General features: G+C 41.6%; 3 protein-coding genes across 5 annotated transcripts in view; 1 reads left to right on the forward strand and 2 right to left on the reverse strand.

Moving 5' to 3' along the window:
- fkbp16 (FKBP prolyl isomerase 16) overlaps positions 1–11454 on the reverse strand; it is a 53279-nt gene extending 41825 nt beyond the window's left edge. For 2 of the 3 annotated variants that reach the window (XM_037978471.1, XM_017406247.3), the window contains exon 1: positions 11319–11454. The gene's annotated coding sequence lies outside the window, so the exon portion shown is untranslated. The remainder of the gene's footprint in view (positions 1–11318) is intronic. The other variant, XM_037978470.1, reaches the window with a different exon arrangement.
- Positions 1–17287, forward strand: part of LOC108230127 (RNA polymerase II elongation factor ELL) — a 26100-nt gene extending 8813 nt beyond the window's left edge. The window contains exons 3-12 of the mRNA XM_017406070.3: positions 4099–4226; positions 5391–5545; positions 8038–8279; positions 9089–9213; positions 10874–10988; positions 11786–12242; positions 12590–12659; positions 13072–13243; positions 13368–13412; positions 14327–17287. Of these exons, the coding sequence (XP_017261559.1) occupies positions 4099–4226; positions 5391–5545; positions 8038–8279; positions 9089–9213; positions 10874–10988; positions 11786–12242; positions 12590–12659; positions 13072–13243; positions 13368–13412; positions 14327–14437 (1620 nt within the window). The 3' untranslated portion in view covers positions 14438–17287. The remainder of the gene's footprint in view (positions 1–4098; positions 4227–5390; positions 5546–8037; positions 8280–9088; positions 9214–10873; positions 10989–11785; positions 12243–12589; positions 12660–13071; positions 13244–13367; positions 13413–14326) is intronic.
- On the reverse strand, positions 16948–21756 carry pex11a (peroxisomal biogenesis factor 11 alpha). Its single transcript, XM_017406071.3, has 3 exons — positions 21417–21756; positions 21217–21332; positions 16948–19635 (listed from the first exon to the last, which is right to left on the reverse strand). The coding sequence occupies exons 1-3, from the start codon at positions 21470–21472 to the stop codon at positions 19067–19069; spliced, it is 741 nt and encodes a 246-aa protein (XP_017261560.1). The 5' UTR covers positions 21473–21756; the 3' UTR covers positions 16948–19066.
- Between the last annotated feature and the right edge of the window lie 1676 nt (positions 21757–23432).

Raw genomic sequence — 23432 nt, forward strand, 5'->3', positions numbered from 1 at the left:
CCCCCCCCCCCGTTCTTGTTCAACTGCTGAGACCCCCCCCCCCATGTACCCCTGCCAGGGTTTTCTGTTCCAGTCCAGTTCACACCTAACAGCTTGAAAGTATTTGACATCTCCAAATACACGAGGCCAAGATTAGCAGATGTGGTTGGGCTGCAGCCACAGAGGCGGTTATTGTTTTAGCTCGGGCGCTCTTTTTAGGAAGGGGGGCGGCGCTGCACAGAATAAGCGCCCAGGGTTGCCATTTGGTAGCTCTGCTTGTAACTGTCCCACTGCTACAGTAGACTTGTGTCGTAATAATGAGGATTACAACACTCAGTGAGTGTTTAACATTAAGCTGCTGAGTCTTTTTAAACTGACACAAGTTAATAATATATTCTGATCAGGGTAATTCCCAATTAAGATTCTTTCTAAATGATAATCCTGAGCTTAAATGTCTCAAGAATCATAATTAATTAGAATACTTTAATGCATGTGAGCAATTTGTTGAATTCTTTCTTTCGTTCTGAACTGGAGGAAAAAAGCAGATTTATTACTTATTATTGATAATTATTTATCATCAGTAACTTTTATGACAGGGAAAAAAATGCAAAAAATATATGGTTATAAAAAACACTGTCACTTTTTTTAAAGAGAAGTAATTATAAACAATACAGATTCTTTTTTTTTTTTTTTTTAATTTAAACTTTAAGGAACCAGAATATCTCGTGAATGAAACGCGCTGTCTCAGCTCTACCACACGTGCATGCAGGCTGTAACCTGAGCGTCTGTGTGTGACGTGCACATGTGACTCCTGCTCGACCTGCGGGCGCTCGAGCTTCATTTCTCTCAGTGATATTGGCAAATATTCATTCAGTCTTATCTCGGGGGGGCCGCGGTGGATCGGTGGTCAGTGCTGCAGTCACGTGATCCTGAGGCTGCGGGTTTGAGCCCGGTGTTGCGTCAGGAGGGACGTCCTGTGTGAAACGGTTGCCAAATCTACTGTGAAAGTTCGCTCGCTGCGGTGCTTTGCTTGTCATTATAAAAAAAGGGTTTCTTTCTTGTTTGTTCGTTGACGATTTTATGTCGCGATTCCACAAAGTCTGGCTGATGACAGCTTCTCCGCTAACGTTCAGCCTCAGCCGTTTGTCGGATACTTGACCCTCACTATTGCATGTGTCGTGATTAGAATGAGGCCTGCTCTATCTTAAATGAGACAAAAAGGCAACACACACACACTCATTCACCCTCCGGGGATCAGAGGTAAAGCTTCATTATGGAAATGCCCATGACTCAGTGTCGTTATGGAAATCCACACCTACTGCTTGACCTACAGGAGAGCAAACCTGTTTGCACATGAGGCCTCATTGATTAAATGCATCTCAAGTCAAAGCTGATCCCATCAGGGCGGGTGGTGAGACGATGAAACGCTGACTGTGATAATTGGCGTATTCTGCTGCGCTGATAGTTGTAATCGGTAAACGTCTGGCTGTTGACACTACACTACATCTGCTGAGTTGGCTGCTGGTATGCAGCACAAATAACAGACTGACCAGGGAACGAGATTATAATTTCACATTTTCTGACTGATAACGTAAAAAGCTGTAATTGCACGAAAATTGTGTGTGTGGGGGGGGGGTTAATTGTAAAAACATGGTATTATAACTTTTAATCTAGAAACTTTTCCTATCTACCAAAAAAAGACTTTACTTTGACAGTAAAATTTAAATCCTATTTGGATTAAGATTTATTTAAGCAATTCATGGAGTATTGTTTGCACAAATGGGGCATCTTTTATTTAATTCCGAATAGTTTTTTGTTTTGTTTTTAAAGTAAGATTTTTTTTAAAAAGGGTTAAGTTTTTAGTTGGCAGTACAACTCAGTAAGTTAAGGTTATGACATGTTTTTGTCCAAGTTTATATCTTTTTATAAATGCAATTTGATTCAGTTTATCTATCACCACTTCACAATAAAAGTCCTCCAGTTCAAACCAAGTCACATGCAGTTCAATTCATTCCAATATAATCCGATTATGGGTGAGCTCAGTACAGTCCTGTTTGAATGCAAACCCAGTACAAGTGAAGAAAAATGTCAAATTTGTTAAAAAATACAAACAAAAAGCGTTATCATCATTATCTCCCATTGGCTCAAAACTAAAAACCAAAGCAGATTAGGAGCTCCACAACCCATTTGCCTTTTCCAACTGTGATAATTAACAACCACCTAACCTTTTTCTCTAACTGAAAGGTAGTTCGATATCTTTCCTTTTAGTTCGGCATGTGTTTTCCTGTTGTTATACATCCCTTTTTTAGGGCTGCGCTCACGATCCCGAGACTACCTAAAGGAGCTCTACTTTAGGAATCAGGAGCTGGGAACTAATGGGTTAAATGACATATGGTTATGAAGCTTGGAAAAAAAAAAAAAGAAGCTGTGAATAAAGTGTGGGAGTGGGGGGTGGGGACGACGACGACCTCTGAACAGTCTGACCTGAGTGACATTGATTAGAATTAGAATGTGAAGTGTGCACGGTGGCATGGACCGGGGTGACAGGCAAATCCAAGGCATGTCTGGAGGGAGGGGAGGGGGGGGCTCTGCCATGGACTGAAAGACGGGACGTGGTGGCGCTATTGCGACTCTAAACTTTCATGTCGTCACGCTGCCTGTATTTGCCTCCACTCTCATTTTAAACCTGGTTTAGTGAACTCTTGAGGACGGGCCTCGCCTCGCCTCCCTTTAATTTATTTATTTCCTTGTTTTGTTGATCATTCCCAATTAGCACGAAAGCCACCGAAGACGTGCGCGCGACCCTGCTTCGCCGACATAAATAGGTCGAAATTAATGGTCAGCTGTGTCTCAAGGAGGCTCCAGCCTTGTGGGCTGCTTTGTGTTGACATGGGTGGACTTGTGCACATGAAGGAACGCTGGAGGCGGATGGGGGGTGGGGTGAGTGGCATGTATTGGGTTTTAGGAGAGGAGGAGGGGTGTCGAGGAAAGGGGCTGTTCATTGGTTCTGTGTTTGGGGGGGGGGGGGAGTATAAAAAAAAACTGCTTATGGCTTTGCTGCATGACTGGGCATTTGTGACAGCTAAAGTCCTGGCTGTCACATCTGCCAGGGGCACTGTGCTGCTAACACAAGGCTCCCAATCAATCAATTACAAGCATTAGCTAACAAGGAGGTTTAAAGTCCGCCCGACTAAAACGAATGCATGCTTGGGTATGATTTGGACGAGTTGTACCATAAATAAAGGTAGAGGTTTTTTTTAAAAAAAAAAAAAGGGGGAAAAAAAAATTGGCTGCTTTATCTAAATCTGGGACACTCGAGTGACAAAAGCACTAAACTGTCCTTTTTCAGACTGAGGCGCAGCTGCAGGCAGTGTAGAGGAAAGCCACTACCCAATGTAGTTTAAAGGACATACTACCTGGAGGTTAATGACTTGCTATGTTGAACTATCCTTTTAGTGGAAGTGGGTTTTCAGGTCATTTTATGTAACAGCTACCTAACAGAGATAGACTTTGCGCTGTTGGCTTGTTTGCTGGGAGGGAGTGATGGGCAGTTAGTGACAGAATAAATTAGAAAACCCAAGCGAAGAAGCCGTTCTTTGTTTTTTTTTCTTTTTTTTTGTTGCGTTTTGCCCTTCAGACAGCATCCTGTCATGGCTAGACCATAGGTCGTCTTTCTTTGACCTGGGAGGTGCCATGTAGCTTTAATGACTTGCCCGCATGGCAGAATATTTAGGTCATGTTTATTGCACAGAGAAGCGTAAAATCAGCCAATCAGTGCTCGTGGCTTTCAATCCGCATTTTACTTGTTGCTGTTTTTTTTTTTTTTTTAAGATTACATTGATTTGGTTCAGGCAGCTTCTGGGAGAGATAAAGCACACTTCTTATGTAACTCGCTACTCAAAATAGCAAAGCTAGCAGATAAATTCAAGCGTATCGTAGAACACTGTAAACTGTTAAAAGGTTAAATATTAACATGTCATGGCTGTTGTTCACACAACTGGCTTAATGCTTAGTAGTTTTGTCTTTAGACGTTTATTATATAAATGTAATTTACCACCCAGTAATGTATCTGACAGCGTCATAATCTGTGTTTTATGTTTCTGTATCTGCCTGCTGTAGTACGTGAAGATCCCAGCGCCGACCCCCGAGTCTCCAGAGGGATTCAAAGTCTTCTCGTTTTACCTGTCCAGCGACAGCAAAGACAAGCCCCAGTCCAGCTTTGACTGCATCCACCAGTACGTCTCAGGGTAAGCGGCACGTAGAAATCTTTACCACCGTCGACCGCAAATGGAATTCGAAGCGAACCTGGTGTCAGTCTGAGTCCACGGGGCTTGCCCAAACACAGACCCTCTCTTCAGCTTCACAACGATAGACAATGTCAGGCCATATTTAACCACAGTAATACTTACAGGCTGTCATACCACAAGTGAAGAGATATATAGTATTTGTGGCTGTGTCATGTCGAAGAGATGGTTGGGAGATGACATTAAAGTAGGTCTTTAACCTTGGATTCCTTTGTAAAAGCGTTACGCCAAATCCCATTTACCTATCGTTGCCTCTACCCTTATCCATAGTTTGAAGTCACAAATAGTAGAGGTTAAAATATTCCTCATCTCCATAGGACAGCTGATACGCCATCAGTTATGACTAATTACTTTTATATAAACAGATGTGATGTCAGTTTGCAGATATATTGCCTGTAAAAAGTCACCAAGCCTGCAGCAGACTTTGCATATATTTTTATACAATTATGTCAGTTGCAATACAGCAAAATACACTAAGCTAGACGTTCTGAAGTTTGTTGAAACGGTAAAATATATTTAAACCAAAAGATTCAACACTATATTTGTCATTCTTGTTAGAGATAATTGACAAGAATCCCAAACATAATACACGGGAATACATCAAAGTAGACAAGACTGCTTGTTGTGCCAAGAAAAACTATTTTAAACAGAGGAAAAGTACATGTTATACCCTTTTTTTGTTTTGAAGTGTGCACATGAAAAATCTTAGCACTGAAGGACTAGAACATCCTGCTCCTTTGTCTTAACTTCACACAAGATTGACTTTCTCCCACAACACAGTAAATCACAACAATTACTGTAATATAAGAGAAAGAGTGAAATGGGATTTAGCCTTAAGGTAGGATTCGCTGCGCTGCTGCGAGTTGACAAACGGCATTCATAAGGGAGTCTCCAGAGTGTCTTGCAACCCAAAAAAATTGTATGTTTTCTTGGAGTTTTGAGTCCCCAGCTAGTCTGGATGCTACCTTCAGGCTTCAGAGCCGAACCGTAAACAGCACGTGGTCACAGAGCCTGTTCTGTCAGGCGAGATGTGACGCGACAGAAGAACTCCTGGTGTTGTTGCAGATAAATATTGGGCCCGCTCAAAAGTCTTCCTCTCGTACACAGGGAGGGCAGGGATCACCTGGAGAGCCAGGGCAGCATTCAGGACAAGATTACAGTCTGCGCCACGGATGATTCGTACCAGACGACCCGGGAGCGCATGTCTCAGGTGGAGAAGGACATCTGGAGCCGCACGGCCATCGAGATCAAACCAGGCCCAAGTAAGCTGTTACCTGAAGGTGTTTTTTTTATATAACCTTCAAGCATATTAAGTGCAGCTAAATGGGAAAGTTTTCCATGTTTGGGAAGCTTCCTGAACTACTGTCTCTTCAATTTTCTCCTGCTGACGAATAACCTTATGGAATGGAAGTCATCTCATAACTGATTAAATACTTTTATTGCAACTGTTCGTGTCCGAGCAAGCAGTAGCTTTATGGCATGCAGTGTTGCTTTTTTTTTTTTTTTTACCAGATTGCTTCGGCAAAGTCGTCAGCTCGCCTGCCAGCATCGCCAACGTGACTGAATTTGCCAGAAGTCTGCCCAGACAGGTCTCACGCTGATCAGGTTTTGGCAAAACTGTAATTGCACAGACTGAAAATTAAATAGTTTCAGTTTGTTTAAAGAAAAAAGAAAAGAAAAGAAAGTAAAACCTACTAGTAACTTTGTGGGATAATTCAACCTGGAGCGATCTCCGTCCCATCTGCAGGATCTTCATTTTACAATTAAATCTATTTACTCACTGCTTTCTCCTATCTGGAGCCATTGTTTTAACCACAATGCAATAAAAACTTAGTGCTCAATCTGTATAAATGATCTGACGTTTAATGACATATTGATATATATGTCTCATGGCTAATTGGTTATATCTATTAAAGGGAACATTTAGTCTAAAAAAGCCATTGCAACATAATCTTTAGAGGGGGTCTAAAAGCCAGCTGCTACCCATTACATGCCTTGCTTTGATGCAGTTCAAGTCTCCCTGAGGTTTTAAAAAATGCATTCAACAAAAAAAAAGAAAATGTTTGAAAAGACATGAGAATTCCTGGTCAGATGCTGAAAGTTACAGAGTTTTGTCTTTTATTCAAACATGTCTTCTCATGCACGTAAATATTTGAGACTTCTTCTCAAGGGAGGGAAAAAATTTTTTTAAAAATGGGTCATGGCTCACAGTACGAGCCACATGCTGTGGAGAGAGCACAGTTGTTTTGTGGTAACTTTCCATCTTTTTATGGTACAGTAATGATATACTTATCAGAAAAAAAATAAAATAAAAATGTCTCCGCGCTAACTCGCAATTACAGGCTGCACGAGAGAAAACCGTCCACGATTTGGATAATCACGTGTGATTTAAAGTTTGGTTGAATTCAGCAGGAAAGAAGGAGCTGGCGACCAGGCCGAATAAATTTGCACACACCTGGCGCTGGGAATGTCCGATGAGTTTTTGACGAACGTGAAAACCGCTCCTCTACAGAATCGATGCGCTGCTGCTAACAGGTGTCGCATTAAATGTTCATCCATTACTCATAAAACAAACAAACAAACAAAAAAATCCCGTAAATCACAACAGTTATTGTAGGTCGGGCTGGAAAGTACCACAGTGACTTGGTTCATACTGTTAAAAATACCCTCGAGCAGCTTTAGTTTATGACTGTGAAATAATGGCTCCAGTCTCTGCATGTCTGAAATGTTGCAGTACAGGTTGTCTCGCTGCAAGATTACCTCTGCTCAAAATCAGGTTCGGAGATTACGCCTGCAGGCGTTCGTACGAGCTGGCAGGCCAGGTCCAGCTGAAATCGGTTCTGCAACAGGAAGACGGCGGCTTCAGTTTCTCCACTCTTCTGTTTGCATAAGAGCGCGCCGGCCTGCCGCGACTTTGTTGCACAAGCGGCAGCCGCCCGCCCGGCCTCGGCGCACCGACGGCGAGGAATGCGTGCGTGCACGTGCCCGTGGCGTTCGGCCACATACGTTGCCCTTTCGAATCGAGCCGCAGTTGCAGTCTTATCGGCAGCGCTTGCATGAAGTTGCCTGCACGACAAGAAAGCGATATTCTAATAATAATAACTCGCATTGTCTCGCTGCAGCTCATGTGTAGGCCTGTCTTTCGAAATTACGGGGCTATTTGTATATCTGCCCCGAGGACTGGATTTGGAATGATATGCGGCCGTGCTTTTACAGGAGACGTTCAGTGCATGCAAATCCTGTTTAAAGCTCTCTGCTTTTGTCTAGTTCAGCACAGAAGAGGTACTTAGTGGCTTTTAAAAAACGGCCTACAATGAAAGTAGTAATCCTCGGAGGGGATGCGTATCGCCCACCACCTCCCAGCACAGAATATGTGTTGGGGATCGGTCCCAGCTACAACCACACCGAATTCTAGGAAGATAACTGTGACACTGAGCGAAGAATATAAATCTTTGTGTTTTCTAATGTTAGTTGGCTGCTGTGGCCACTTTGAATTAGATTGGCTCCAAAAGTTAATCAGCTGTAGATGTATATTAACTGATTACTTAGTAAATATTTCATTAAAATCCATCAAGTGGTTTATGAGATATTTTGCTAACAGTCACACAGGCAAACAAAGATGGAGACATTTACATTGTTGTTCCCCTTTTGATGGCAGGCGATAATTACAATTGTTTAAACTTCTTGATTCTTCGCGTCAAATTATCTTGCCTCAAGTTAAAACTCTCTCTCTCTCCCCCCTTTTTGATTTTAGGCAAATGTGTGAAGGTCCAGAGGAAGCCAGGCGTGGCATCGGGCTCGGACGGCAGTAACAAGCTCTCCCCCAGCAACAAGCGCACCCTGCTCCCCAGCCCCGTGGCACATCGGCCCTTAAGGGACCGCATCATCCACCTCCTGGCCCTAAAGCCCTACAGAAAACCCGAGGTGCTCCTGTGGCTGGAGAGGGAGCGGGCCAGTCCAAAGGACAAGGCTGACCTGGCTTCGGTTCTGGACGAGGTGGGAGCCTGCAGACGCATTACCAGCTGATTTTTTTTTAAAAAGACCTCTATTATGCAGTTAGTAATAAATAAAATTAGGTAAATTCAAATTTAGCTGAAAATCTAAACACAAATCATTCGCTAACTAGTTTAGTGCTGCGGTGGTTCAGTGGTCAGTGTTGCGTCTCGTAATCCTGAGGCTGCGGGTTCGAGCCCAGGTTGGGTTAGGAAGGGCATCCAGCATAAAACAAATTCTTGATGCGAGTTCGCTCGCTGTGGCGACCCCTGCAGAAGAGAGCAGCCGAAAAGGCTAAAAACACGGAGTGATGTAATTTAGTTTGGTCCTGCTCCGAGGGATCGGCCGAATAACGCACAGCTACATACTCTGCTGTGAAAAAGGTAAGCTCTGTTTGAGCGTATTTTAAGCCTGTTTCCTGTGTTCACAACGTTTGAGTGTCCCACTGCAATCATGAAGTGGGAGCTTGTGCAATCACTGGTAACTGTAATTAGGGCTGTGCTTCAATTATCTTCGGATGAGAAGATTGTGTTTTGACAGGAGAGGGGTGGGGTGACTCCAGCTGGGATCTGACTGCTCACAGAACTGAAAGTTGTTTATTTATTTATTTTTTTTTTTGGCCACATTTGCATAAATGGTTGGTAGTTTGGCAGGGGGGAATTTTTAGCTATTGACAGAACTGTATAGAGCCACCGTGTCAGTAAAGGGAAAAAATAAATAATGCAGGATTTTGGTGCTTGTTTTTTTTTTTTCTGCTGTGGCATTTCCTGTTGAATTTGTAACGTTTGGTGGACCTGTTGGGTTTTTTCCAGGTTGGTAAACAGAATCCTAAAGACCACAGTTATTCTCTGAAGGATGAGCTCTACAGACATGTCCAGAGAGACTGGCCTGGATACCTGGAGGAGGAGAAGCAGCTCATCAACAGGCTCCTGATAAGGTAAGAGTTCAGTCAGATTTCCAAATAACCTTTTTTTTTTTTTTTACCCTCCATCGAAAGAATTTAGATGTTAAAAGAAGTTTCTGTGCATTCTTTTTAAAAAATATTTGTTATAAGCAGTGTTTTAAGTAATATATTTCCATATAGTTTGTTTTTTCTGCACCTGAGATGACAAGTTTGTTTCCTCCAACTGGCTAACTTGCTTAACGATAAGATTCGAGAGCAACGACGACCAAATAGCCTCTCAGAAGTTTATAACTTCACATTGCTAAAACCTTTTCCACCAAACCTCACTTCTAAAGGCCTGAACTATACCCTTTTTTTAATTAAATAAGATAAATGTGAACAACTTCAGTTTGGAGGAAAGGTTTAATTCTGACCAGACTGATGAGGTAACAATTAGCCCGACTGAAGCCAAGATTTTGCAATTTTAAAATGAATTACTGAAACTGTAAAGGTGTATATATTGAAGTTCACCTTAAACTCAATGAATTGTTTTTTATTATTATTAAATTGGAGGTGTTCTAATGCAGCAGCAATCCACCAGCCATTAGCTTCTCAGTCCAGTCCAAAAAAAAATTTTTTTACTTAATTCTGCAAAGAAAAAAACAAGGTGGCGTCCCGTCTTTTTATTGACATTAGTAAGAAAGTTTTTACACACATTTTTATCTAACTCTCAGCTCATCTACCTTTTTAAGAAGTAGCTTGTTCAAAGACGACAACGTTAACACAAAAGAACAATTTATTCATTTGGAACAACGCCGGGATTGTTTTAAAGCAGATCCACTTCAGGAGTGCTGCTTTTCACTCCCGAGTCTCCTAATTGACACACCAAAGCAGGAGGAAATTTTTTTTCTTTTTTTTTTTTCCCCCTGCGCTACGTTGCCAAATGGCAAGAGTTGCAAGGCCGAGCTTTTCAGCGTGACCTTCCCAGCCTCGTAGGATTCTCCTGCCTGCCAGTAAGCATGGAAGCCACATGCTTCACAACAATTTTGGAAAAAAGTACAAGTCCTGCTGGCAGATTGCTCCACCCCATGTTGAGTGCAAAAAGCTCACAACTGTACTCATCCAATTATTTGCCAAATACAATAAAGCAGCGATCGCCAGGAAACGCTTAAAACTACAAAGATCCTTCTTCTGGTTCTTTCTTTAATTTACTCCTTTTGATGTGTTATTTTTGGAGACTTCCGTCAGTGCTGCGAGTTAGTGTTTGATGGTTCATTATTACCGTTAATATAATTAAAAGAGTTGCACAAGTTCACAGCAGGCAGTGACTTTCTGTAATGGCATCTGTTTGAGGAAGGAGCTGTAGGAAGCAGATTACCAGAAAACTGGGTTTGGCCGCGCAGCGAAGAAATCTGCTGCTATTGTTCATGCCAGTAACCTGCGCTCATTAGAGGTCGGCTGCCGTGAATTGTTTTTACTGAGTCGCATCAGTTCGCTGATTATTTCTTTTCTGCGGGGGGAAAAAAAAGAAGGAAAAACTTCTACCTCCTATTTTTTTTTTTTTTTTTCGCAATCGAATTTGCTCATCCTGTTGCACGCAGATCTGCCAACCAGGCGGCCGACGTTCTGCCTCTTCCTGTTTGGCCATACGGGTCATTTACCTTTTTAAAGTCACTGTCTAACTGAAGGTGCTGTCCTCTAAATCTTTCCCCAGGAAACTTCAGCCGCTCCACAGTAGCCAGCTGAGGAGCCCGCAGTCCAACCATTCATTCCACAAAACTCTTAGTGACTCTCCGTCACGACTCAGTCCTGCCAAGAATCTCTCAGCGGTAATTATTCAAGCTGCACATTTTCTACTTCCTCTATTCTTTCCCCTTCAAGGTCGCGGACCGGGTGTTTCGTCTTCGTCATGAACACAACCCGCCGTCGGCTTTGTTTTATCTGCATGTAATCACACAAGTAGCTGGAATGTATATACGGCTCTTACTGGAATGAAACGACAGGTCCGCCGTTGTGGGGAAATAAACATATTTGGGTTCTTGCTCAGATCAGGATCTTACGTCGTTTACAGTAAAACAGAATACAGATGCAGAAACAAGCTAAGCGGTGGGCCAAGCTCAGACCACCTCCTTCTTGGAGATTTTATTGGTTTTTCTCACCTGGTTCTTTTCGAGGGAGAGGTGCCATTTTCCCCGTCACACGTTCTCCCAAGTCTGTCGTGATGCCGCTCTCTCCAAGAAACTTCCACTCTGCTCACTTTGCTTTTCGTCACGCTGGTTGTATGATTGGTTCTGTTGTAACTCTTTTCTGTCCTTCCTGCCCTCGTGCCCCATCACCGCTTTCTCGAGCTTTTATTAGCTGCAGCTAATCACTCCCATGCTGCCGATTTCCCCCCAAAATAATCATTTTCTCAGCACGCCAGCATTCACGTGTGGCAATCGGAGCCTCGTGCCTCAGATTTGGACCGTTTGAACATTTTGTAGAGTAAATTTAACCTTAAATTTCCTTGTCAGTTTATTTTATAACATTTTAAAAGAACTTAATTCGGTGTTTGTAGGATTTTTCACACCTCTTTACAAGAAAGTGAGCATTAATGAACATACCGCTTTTCTTCTCTTTGTTCCAGAAGCGCCCACTGACTTTGGACCCCTCCAACATCCAGACCCCCAAAAAACAAAAGCTGTCAGGAGACCGTTTGCCCCTGCAGTCCCCCTCCCGTCCAGACTGCGGCCCCAACGGGGCCCGCAGCTCCTTCAGTCACGAAAACACCTGCGTGGAGATCAAATCGGAGTTCGACAAAACCAGCGGCCGTCTTCAGGGAAGCCCCAATGGTCTGTACTCGCCACACAAACTCGGCGCGCCGCCCGCCTTTTCCAAACTCGAGAGGACGGAGCCGGCGCCCACTTGTCCCAGCCCCAAGTCCCCACCCAGTGACCCCTCCAGATGTGCGGAGCAGCCGCTCGCCAACGGTCAGCATAAAAAGAAAAAGTCCAAAAAACACAAAGACAAGGAGCGAGATCGCTTAAAGCCAGACTGGATAGAGACCAGTCCAGACCTGAAGCAGAACCAAGAAAACCTCAAAGGTAAATGTTGTGTTTTTAAGATTTAATCCGACTTCATTCCATATGTTGTCATACGGTTGATGTTATCTGTGCATGGCCTGTAAACGCCTCCAGATTTAGAAGTGTGACAGTATGAGCCTCTCGCCTGTTGATGATTGACTGGAGCACAGCTGGGTGACCTATGGTCCAGCGAGTCAGCAGGCAGCTTTACCTCCTGCTCTTCGCCGCAGACGTCACAGCGCACCTTGGATCGGCTCTCTTATCATCAGAGACTGTTCAAACGGCTCACCCAGCCTTGATACGACTGACGCATTATCGCACGCGTGTATTAATCTTTTCCCCGATATCTGTGTGTGTGTCTCTGCCAGCTACGGACCACAGCGGAGAGAAAACACCTGTCGATCGAACCTCCGCAGAGGAACTGCCCGACTATTTAATGTAAGATTAAATATTTGCATCACATTCCCACATTCAGGGAGAAAATTGTATAAACTGTCATTATATATATAAAAAGGGTCCAGATCAGTGGTTGTGGATGTGATCCATCACTGAGGAGTTTTAAGTTTCCCACTGTTGGGGGGGGAACCAATGTCACTTGGGGTAAAGGTTTGGTTTAAAATATTCATCTAAACAGAGCGAAGTCAAAGGAACAACTTTAAAAACAAAAGATCTTATGTCTTACATCTGGTCAACACATCATGTTGTTGACAGGGATGTGAAACTCTTCCTATCTGCCAAAGTGTACTGCCATCTAGTGGGGAAACTGGGGAAACTGCTCGGCTTCTACAAATTTTTTCCCAAAAAAATATTAAGAGGGCAATGTTTTGTTTTTTTTTTCCCCCTCTTGCAGAAAATACAGCGCCATAACGTCACTGGAGCAGCGCAAACAGTACAACGATGACTTCTGTGCCGAGTACGACGAATACAGAGCTCTTCATGACCGAATCGGAGCGATCACTGAGATGTTTGTTCAGTTGGGCTCAAAGATCAACACTCTGTCCCCGGGAACGCGAGAGTACAAGGTACCGTCTGTGCCGCTGCTGCGGCTACTCCGTTCAGCAAAACTTTAAAGAAAAACAATGGAGCAAATACTCAGCACAATCACACTTTATTTTGGTTTGTTTTTTGTGTGTGTGTGTTTTCCAGCTCATGGAGGAACAGATACAGCAGAAGTACAGAAAGTATAAGAAAGTAAGAATTCTTGAAATTTTCTCCCATTTTTCATTTGTCACTCAGCCTCATGCAACTATTGAGATTACTGCATATTTAAATGTTCTCTGTACATGAAGTAGTAAACGATGGGTAACTGGTTTGAAAAAATACTAAATAACTCAACTCCACTATGATGGATACTGTGGCCTGCTCGCCACGATTCAGCAGTACTTCATTTTAATTTTTTTATCTCCTAAAAGGCTTGTTTTGAACTTGAAACAAACAAGTTCTCAAGTGCTCGTCTAGTTTAGTAAATTTCATTTGCAACAAGAAAAGGATTGTTCAGATTAATAAATGTCATTCTGGATAAAGATTATGAGCAATTAATTTCTCATCGTATCGCTTTCTGAAGGACTTCCGGTTGCAGAAACGGCTGATTTTTACCAGACTGATGAGCTAACAGCTAGTCTGAGCTTAAAACAGCTCCAATCCAAAGAACGTTGCCCTCCCTGTTGCATTACTCAGTTATTCCAGCAGAAATCTTGGTATTTCTGCCAGAAGTGCCCCAGGCTGAAATGGAGGTGTTACAGCTAGCTGCCGCCGCCACTGTTTGCGCTTACAAATGCGCATGAAATGCTTTGTAAATGTCTAAAAATTATCAGCAATGCAAAAAGTTTAAAAAACCATAATTTCTTTGAGGCTGGATTTTGTTGAAGACGGCAGCAGTCCACATTAGCCGTGCTCGGACTAGCCGTTAGCTCATCAATCCCGTCCAAATAAAAGCTATTTACAGCAGGTACGATAATAATTGTTCCCAGCTTCACAGGATCTGAGCTACCTCGTTAAAACGAGGCAACCGTACCACATGCGTTTCATCGTAACGTCCTTCACTCAAACAGCTTTGGATTTTTGTTTTACTTCCTTTTTTTTTTTTTTTTTTTTTTCTCCTCTAGAAGTTTCCCGGGTATCGAGAAGAGAAGAAACGGTGCGAGTACCTCCACAGCAAACTGTCGCATATCAAAGGCCTGATCACAGACTACGACCGAGCGCAGGGGCGGTCCTAGTGGCCGCCCTCTGGCCCTCCACGGGGCGGGACCAAACTGGACCAAAAGACTCTAAAGTGGACCCAAGGACTGCCCAGCTGGGTCCAGAAGTTGCTGAGACACTATTCACTTTACTCCTCGGAGTGTTAACGGAATCAAGGAGCAAGGTTCTTCTTCTTCTTCTTTTTCTTTTTTTTAAAGTGGGCTAAGACCACCTACTCGTGATCAAATGTTACCCTTTAAATCTGCGCTTTCCAGAACTGTTTATAGCTGGATTCTGTTCTGCTGTAAAATAGTCGGACGTGATTCTTCCTGCCAAAACCGCATCATTTTTAAAACAATATCCTTTAATGCCTTTAAACGGAAAAGTGTTTATTAAGTATTGAAGTGATGGTACAATCAACCTTAGGGATTATACTAAAGACTTTATATTTAAATACAAAAGTTTTGTGTATTTGCTTCTTGCAGATAAAAAAAAAAAAAAAAAAAACGATACATTTAGTTGCATCAAAAAGTAATTTCTTACAATAAGATCACATATTGACAGCAATGAAATTGTGTCATTTAACAGTGCTATATGAGGCTATTTGAACTAGATTTAAACTAATAAATTCATTTTTTATCTTTGTAAGACAAAATTTGTCGTCCCCACAGAATCCATGTTTAGACCTGATCTGACGTAAAACAGAGTCTGTAGTTTAGAACTGGAGCTGCACGATGTTAGGAAAACACTCGACTCCCATATTATTGGGGAATATTGTGACGTCAGCCGTGACTGGGGGCGGAAAAATCCCAGAAACTGTCCATGGGAAGTTAGGCTGGGAGGATTTTGGAAACTTTCCATTGGAATTATGGTGATTTATGGGAATTACCTGGAAACTGGGGGGGAATTTAAACAGACTGTATCATATTTAAACAGAATTATAAGCATTTTATTGTCATAGGCAAGTAATGGGTTTGGCCCAAAGCTTATGAAAGTAACTAATTTATTGATCTAGTTTGTATATGATGGCTTCACTGTCAAATCTTTAGAGAACAATGGATCTTAAACATTTGAAAGTTCTTGTTTTTGTTGTTGCTGTAATCCTTTTCTAAATTTATTCACCAACTCTGAACAAAACTATTTATTTAAATGCGATTTGATAAATACTTCGGCTTTATTTGTCATTTTATCGACATAAAACCAAACTGAGTTTCAGTAAATTACTTTTCACAACAAACCGTTTTTATGTTACGACTTCCATCTGTCCCTACGTGTCCAAGTGTTCTTATTTTTAGGGTGTGGTAACTCATATCGCACGTTGCATTGATGAAATCTGGTTGTTTTAGTCGAAAGTTGAGCTTAAAACGCATTTTTCCCCCCACTGTGTTTAAAATCCCACCTTCAGTATTTTAAATTCCAGGTTTGTTCCCACAAAAATTCCAGTTAATTCCCATTGAAGGTTCCCAGGATTTTCACTCCTCAGCTGTTGACGCTCCGACATATCGTGCAGCCCGATTTAGAGCTTTAATCAGCAGGAATATCGTGTAGCTGTTCGCTGTTGTCCTTTTTTGCCACAAAATGCCACTTCATCGAGCTGTAACTCTGGTTTTAAGACAGTTTAGAGTCACTTTTACTCAAATGTAGCCTACAGCACCGCAAACTGCCTTTTTTTATTATGGGGGAGGGGAGAAAAATAACCCCCATCATCATATTCATCTCAAGTCTTAGTGACAGGTTTACTGTGATGGAAATCATGCTGCGTTTACACTGTAGGTGAATGACTACAAGTTTTCCAATGTGCATGAAGTTTGAAAAGCTTACAGGGTATTTATGTTGGAAATCATATTTTCTTACACTGATATTACTGAGGTTAGAGCCTTTAATGAGGGGGTTTCACTTCAGGAAACATTTTGATGTTATTCAGCTGAATGTGAAAGAAATGCCTTCGACAAACGGTGGGAAGTGAGGGGGGGGGGGGCTTTTTCAGTCAAAGACAGGTACACGTGTTTAACCACAGCCTGTAATTTTATCCCCCTCCTGAGCCACGGCCCCGATGCCGAGTTAAAGTTTTAGTCCAGGTTTTCTCTGAGCAACTCGCGTCTTAACAATGGCTTCAAACGGAAGCACGAAGCTGAGGTTCGCCTCGACACGTACGGCGTGTCAGACATTTCCTTTGTCCCTAAAATGCTCCAAATTTCCCCCCTTGTAGTAAAAGGCGTACTCGGATCATTTCTGTCCTGCAGTCTGTTGAAGATTTTCACCGTTCTTCGTCGTCGTCGTGCAGAACTCGTCTTATCGGTGTCGTTCTTGTTTTGTTTTTTTTATGGCCACACGTTTGATTTTGTTCAAGTTGTCGTCTTCTTTCTGTCTGATAATCATGGAACTGTACAGGAATTTAATTGACGGTCTGGTTTTTACCTGGCACCACTATCAAAAAGCAGAATCTTTGCACGACTCTACATAAGAAAAGCGCTTTTTTTTTTTCTTTTCCTGATCAGTTTTATGTACAAAACACTTAATTTACCGGCAGATATTTTTCAGTCAAAACCACATTTCTATCCTCATATCTCTGGTGTGTTTGAAGGATTTTAAAGCAGTTAGTTGCTCCGTCGTAGCGCATGTGTGTTTAACAAATATTTATTAGCACGAACCACTGGAGAGATGAAAACTCGAGGTGTTTACCAGGGCCAAGCACTCAATTTTATTAAAAGCTCTTGTGTGCCAAAAAATAAAACAAATATTCAGCTTATTAGATCTTTCCTCAGAACAAATCGTTGTATATTGATTTATTTTAAAAAGTGTCCTTTTATGCATAAATGTCAGAAAACGAACTTATACAGGTGTGTTTTGTTCTGGTACTATTTTAAAAAAAAAAAAAAAAAAAAAAACTCCTGGTGTAATTAAAAAGACAAGAACACACGGTTTATTTAAATATCTATAGTTTATCAGCGTTTTGCATAGTTTATCATATAAAACAAGAAGGTCCTGAAACATTTGATCAACATAAATAATGAAGACAAAACACAGTTTCCACCGCGAGCCCTCGAAGGTAAAAACAAGCTTCGCATTTACTTCGAAATATCATTTGTGACACTTCCTGAGGAGAGAAAAAAGCTCAATTATCACCGTGTGAGTGAGATAAATGTACCTGTTTGTTTAAAAAGTGCTTCACCTGTGATCAAATGGCTTTTAAGTGTTTTTTTTTCTTCTTTATTTTATTTGTGCAGTCGCAGGAGCAAATTACTGAAGGTGCCTTTTTCATTCAGAAAGCAGCGATTCATCACAACCATTATTAGTTTACTGGGAATAAAAATTTAAAAAACAACTTTGGGCCAACAGCATTCAGTAGTTTAACACTGTCGCCACTTCCTAAAAAAGTACTTTCTTACCTTTTTAGAATAAAACCTCTCCTGGCACCAACATGTTTAATGAAATCATAGCTCCGGTGATTAAAAAAATTGTCTTGTAGAATTAAAAATTTTCCTTTGACACCAATTAAATGCTAGTTATGTGCTTACATGTGCATTTTTTCTATAATAGTCTGAATTTAATTTCAAATTCCAGTTTAAACTGCTTCCACAGTTTTTATTCAAAGGTTTAAATGCTTTGTTGGTACTGGAAAAACGAGCCACCAGTGGAAATGTGAAATCAAGCCTTTCGTCTCCAATTTATTTTGCGTTTTCTTTACTTTTTATTTATTGCTTTATGTGTGTTTTTGTGCTTTTTTTTTTTTTCGAGGGGAGTCATTATGCATAGTTTGTTCATTCTTTTTCGCAGTAAAAACTAAAGTATTGTGAAAGGGAACCGTAATATATTGTATTTTTGCATATTTCTGTCGGCCGGTGATCCATCGAGTCATCGTCGCGAGAAAAGCTTTTCGAAAACAAGAAGTGTATTATTGTCTCTGAAGTCGGAAAAATAAAAGCTCTTCAGTTTACCGAGGTGTCGTGTGTGTGTCCTCTAGAGGGCAGGGCTGCTGTGTTTCTGAAACTATCCGATCGGCGGTCGGGGGCACAAAAAACACGACTTTCAAATACAAAACACACACACTTTCGAGTCTTTCGAACCGGATCACGCTGACATGTGACGGCGAATTCAGTTTCTAAACAATACACAAATAAAGACCACCGTCTGCAGGTTTGAGGACAGCTTCAGCTTCCCTTTCTTCTAAGAAGGTAAAAGCAGAATATTCACAGTCAAAGTTCAGCTCGAGCTTTCGATGTCAGGAAAAAAAGTTATAGTTTTTCCTCCCTTCTGACAGCTCCTTACAGCTGATTATTAATTCACCTATCGTTTGAATCAACCAAACTCTTAGCAGCTAAACAGCAGAGGCAGCGGACTTTAAAACCACCACTCAGATGAACTCTTAATGTTTTCAAAGAGATGGAAAAAATATATATATTTTCTTATATCAGTAGCAAAGTGTCAGTTGTGAAAGTGCTGGTGGTTTAGGAGACAGGAATGCATAAAGATCTCGTCTTTGATTGTCTAAATTTTGTGAAAAAAAAAAGATTTAAACTTAATCTGTATTCTACCACAGAAAGAACATATTTCTCTATAAGTTGTCTCTGAAATGTGACAAACATTGAACCCTTAAACTCAACACTCCCCAGATTAAAGAGAGAGTCCGGTCCTGATTAACCTTTGGTCCAGCTCCACCCTCGTTATCACGGTTTCATCTTTAAAGCGGGCCACGCCAGGGTCATGATGCCGAGCAGGGAGGACATCAGCCCACACAGCCCAACCACGCCTGCGTTTGTCTTGTAGATCCCCAGCCTGTCTAAGGGGATGAACAAGTCGCAGATGTTTTTCAGGGAGTCCAAAGCGACAGCCGGGTGGGACTTCAGGGTTTCCAAGAGCAGAAAAGTGAAGGCATCCAGCTCGGGAATGACGGCTTCGGCTACTTGGGGACTCTCGCCGAGATGCTGACCCATCCTCCGCTTGAACTTCTCGTCCCTCTTTTTCTCCGCCATCAGCTGCAGAGCTACGTAAACGTCTCGGGCCAAGTTCAGCAGCAGCGAGCAGAGGTAGCAGCGGGAGGAGTTGGAGCTCCAGCGCTCCTTGTCGATGTTGCGAATCAGGCCGACGCTCCTGGCCCAAAGCATGTTGTCACAGAGGAAGTAGAGGCCCCGGCTGAAGTTGGCCACGGTGAGGGTCAGGCACAGCACTCGGTCCGAGAGCCGCGTGCTCCGCTTGGCGGCCACGATGGAATGGGCTGCGTTCCCCAGCCTGAACACTAACAGAGGAGGCAGAAACCAAAGGAGTCAATTTGGAACAAGATGTGAGGGAAAACATCTTAGCAGCAGTCTATATTCATCCGCAGGAAACAGTTCAGCTAGACTAAACAAGATTATTAGACGAGTTTCAGAAGTAAATCTTTTTTCCCGAAATTATCTGCCAGGCAGACGAGGCAATGAGGCCTTGCGTCTGCAGCTCTGACGCAGAGCAGAGATAATTAAACGGCGCATCAATGGCAGCGTCCTCTGTGGCCCGGCGCTGGGCTTTAAATGGCTCCGCTGCAGCAGCAGCACTCAGAACGACAAGATCTTTTGTTTTCCGCTTTGAGACTCCGTCTGTCTGTCTGTCTGTGTCTCCGGCAATCTGTGTCAAAGTTCAAAACGTTTAACAATTTACCCCCCGGGGGTGGGGGTTGTTTGTGATTTGTTAAGTCCAGTCTTTGGGTCATCAGTGCTGCAGCCGAAGTCCGTGCAAACAGAACAAATCCACAAACCGCAGCGGCTCCAAACCTAAAACGACGCCTCGTTGAATCTCACTGACGGATTTCAAGAGGTCGCAAAAATTGTTCTCAACTTATAAATGGCACCGCGTGCCAATTCGGCACCAACGGACAATTAAATTTGCTTGCAACACAGGCGTATTTATAACTGCTGTACATCATTCATCCTTTTAGAGTTTAATCGTAACCGTGGAGACAATTGTGGGAGTTATGCAACAGAAATCTGTTCATTCATGCAGAACACAGGAATTCAGCCACTCATCAGTATTTATCTGCCTTCCTGCTCCAAGATAACCTGGTTATACAAGATACTTCGTACATTTTTATTAAAAGGCAGATCTACTTACGTATGCTAAAACAATTACGGTTTATTTGACTTTTAAATGATTAAAGCGTGTGGTCTGAAGAGACATTTTGTACCCTAGCCCCCCCTAATGGTTCATCCTTTTAAAGAGGAAGGTTGTAAAAGATTAGTTTAAGTTAATAAATGTTAATAACACCTATCTTTTAGAAGCTTTGACTTGTTTTCAGCACTCAAACCAAATGTAAATTGCAGACTGTCGTTTCGGTTTTAGTTTAAAATGTACAAAACCAAAAGGAAAATGGAAGGAATTCACTTTGTTACGAAATAAAATAAAATTAACTTGAAACAAGGCAACTTTTTAATAAATTTTGTATGCTTGGACATTAAAAGGGGGCAATTTGGTAACAAAATTCTGCATTCATACGTTGAAATAAAGAATCATTTCAGTGTAGGAATGTTTGTTTTCCCATTTAAGAGAGACAGCAATACTCTGTTCCAAAGGTTGTAAGGCCAGAGGGAAAGTGGCAACAAAAACATTATTTCAAAAATAGTTTGGTTTTCAGTTATAATCGCTTACAAAGCCCCAAACTGGGTCTTTGGTCTGTGGATTAAACAAAACAAGCAAAGACAGGTGGGCTTTTAAACACATTAAACTTTTAGTAGAAACATACACATCCTGGTAACCGTATGGGAGGTTCACGGCGCTGAACCAAATGGGTAAAAGATCATTTCGAGCCCTTTAAATGCCTCTTCACCTGCTCGACAGTTCTACTCACACTTTCGTCCAGAACTCATGTTAGTTTCCAGCTGTTTGAGTTTGGCCACCAGGTCTTTTCTCCCTGAGCTGTTTCGCAGTAAATACACGGACAGCGCACAGGCATACTGGGTCGCTCTGAGAGGGAAGAAGGTAAATGAGAGCTCGTCTTTTACTGTTTTTTTTTTAACTGATAACAAAGAGATATGCTTCAAAACTCACCTGAAGATACGGTCTCTTCCTTGACTTTGGTTGGTGAATTTTACCACGGCGTCCATGATTCTCAGAACGAGTAAGAACAAGTTGTTCCGCCCGCCGAGCTAATTTGCTTCGAAGTTTGCTCAGGCGTTAACGCGGAGCTGTTGACGCTGTCTGACCGTCCTCGTGTTCAGCCAGTAGGTTACCACTTGTTCACATTTTATCACCGACATAAACACAGAGAGGACCATCTGATTTTGGAAACTTCCCCCCCCACGTGTCGCGTTGGGGAGAAAGGTTCAGGTAATTCGTAACACCTGCTAAGCCAACACTCTTGTTTCACTACGGTCAACTTTGGCAGCGGAACGAAAGGCGGACGGATTTCGGGGACGGACCAGCGTCTTAATAATAGTTGCTATGACAACTGAATAGTTCGTTTGTCTATTTGCAACCGAAAACGCTGGAAAAATTGTGTGCAAATAATGATAAAACATGATAAAAGTGCATGTTTTACAGTTAAAATTCTAAATTTTAAATATAAATCGTGTATTTAAAAGCAGGTAAATGTGCTCAAAGTATTAAAATAAAAACTGTACATTGCAAAAATGTTTTGTGATGACAAAATTATGAAAGCTTATTTTATGATTAGAGCATTTTAAATAATGGCCCTTACTCTTAGAGATAACTGAGCCGTTATTAAAGGTTGGCAAGTAAATGTAAATATTCATTAGTAAAGTTTTTTTTAAATAAAAATATGCTGTTTACTATTCGTTTATCAACTAGTCTGAGGAAGAAGACATAAGAAGAAGAAGAGCAATAATTCTTTGCATCTCTCCAACCAGAGCTATAAACAAAATCGTCACTTTAATTTTTGATTAAATAATCACTTATTGTTAATTGTTTTTAGTATTGTTTTATTTTTGTATGTTTTGTCATTAAATGCCTCATAAATGTCAACTAAAGTTTTCTAACAAACGTTATAGGAGATAAAAACAAATTGGTTCCTCCTAAAACAGTACTCGAGAAAAAAAAAAAAGTAGATTATATAGATGTACTAAAATCCTGGTAGTTGATGTTTCTATTTAAGGGATGTTCACGAGTCCGTGTCTAACAAACAACTAATGCTGGGAAGGACAACCAGAAGAGCAATATTGCCAATAAACAAATAAATAAATAAAAAAAACACTACGAATTTGTGTGGAATTAAAGCAAATTATTTATATGTTTGGTTGAAAGCCCAGACAAGGACAGATATAAAAAAAAACAGTCAATAAACTGATAAAGGACACTGTCCTCCACAGAGAACGTGGGTGAGAGAAGAAAGTTAGTCATCTGACAAATTTTAACTCTTCTCGTCCCTTATGTGAGACTGAAAGAACGTTTGTTGCTTAATCTTTACATGCGTGCACCGTTGAGACTGTAAAATATTGCGGTATATGTTTTTAAACCCACAATCTTATATCTAGTAACTCTTATTTTCTTCTGTATGAGACACTGTCCTCTAAGTGGACGTTAGGAGGCAAAAGACCCCATTGTGAATACACAACCAAATGTAGGAACCACAAATGATCAGACGTTCTTACTTAGAGAGGATCTCTATTCTAACCTTTGAAGCAACATTTTATAAGGCGTAGAAGTGGAAACGCAATTAGAGTTTAAAAAGTCCGGAGTTTAAATTTTCCATCATTCCAATTACAAAAAAATGTAGCTCCATAAAACTGTTCAAGCTGCTGACATCCATCCAAGACACGTCAAATCATAAAAAATTTGAAAAAAAAAAAATCCATTTCGCTCTCTGCCGTGCCCGTCTATTGTGAGGAGAAGCCTTCTTATTTCGGCCGAATTAGCTCATTTGCCACTTCTGTGCAGCTGGCAATTGAGGGGACTGTTATGTCAATTTTGTGTCCTCACTTTTTAACAAATTAAAGCCATTTTCAAAATTAAATCTCTTTCCATTCAGTGTGTGTAGCCAGTATAATTAACCTTGACATTGCTGTTGGCAGCACAAACATAACGGCAGAAACATGAGTGGGGCGGGGG

Source organism: Kryptolebias marmoratus, linkage group LG11 (genome assembly GCF_001649575.2).
Source record: "Kryptolebias marmoratus isolate JLee-2015 linkage group LG11, ASM164957v2, whole genome shotgun sequence".
Classification (NCBI taxonomy): Eukaryota; Metazoa; Chordata; class Actinopteri; order Cyprinodontiformes; family Rivulidae; genus Kryptolebias; species Kryptolebias marmoratus.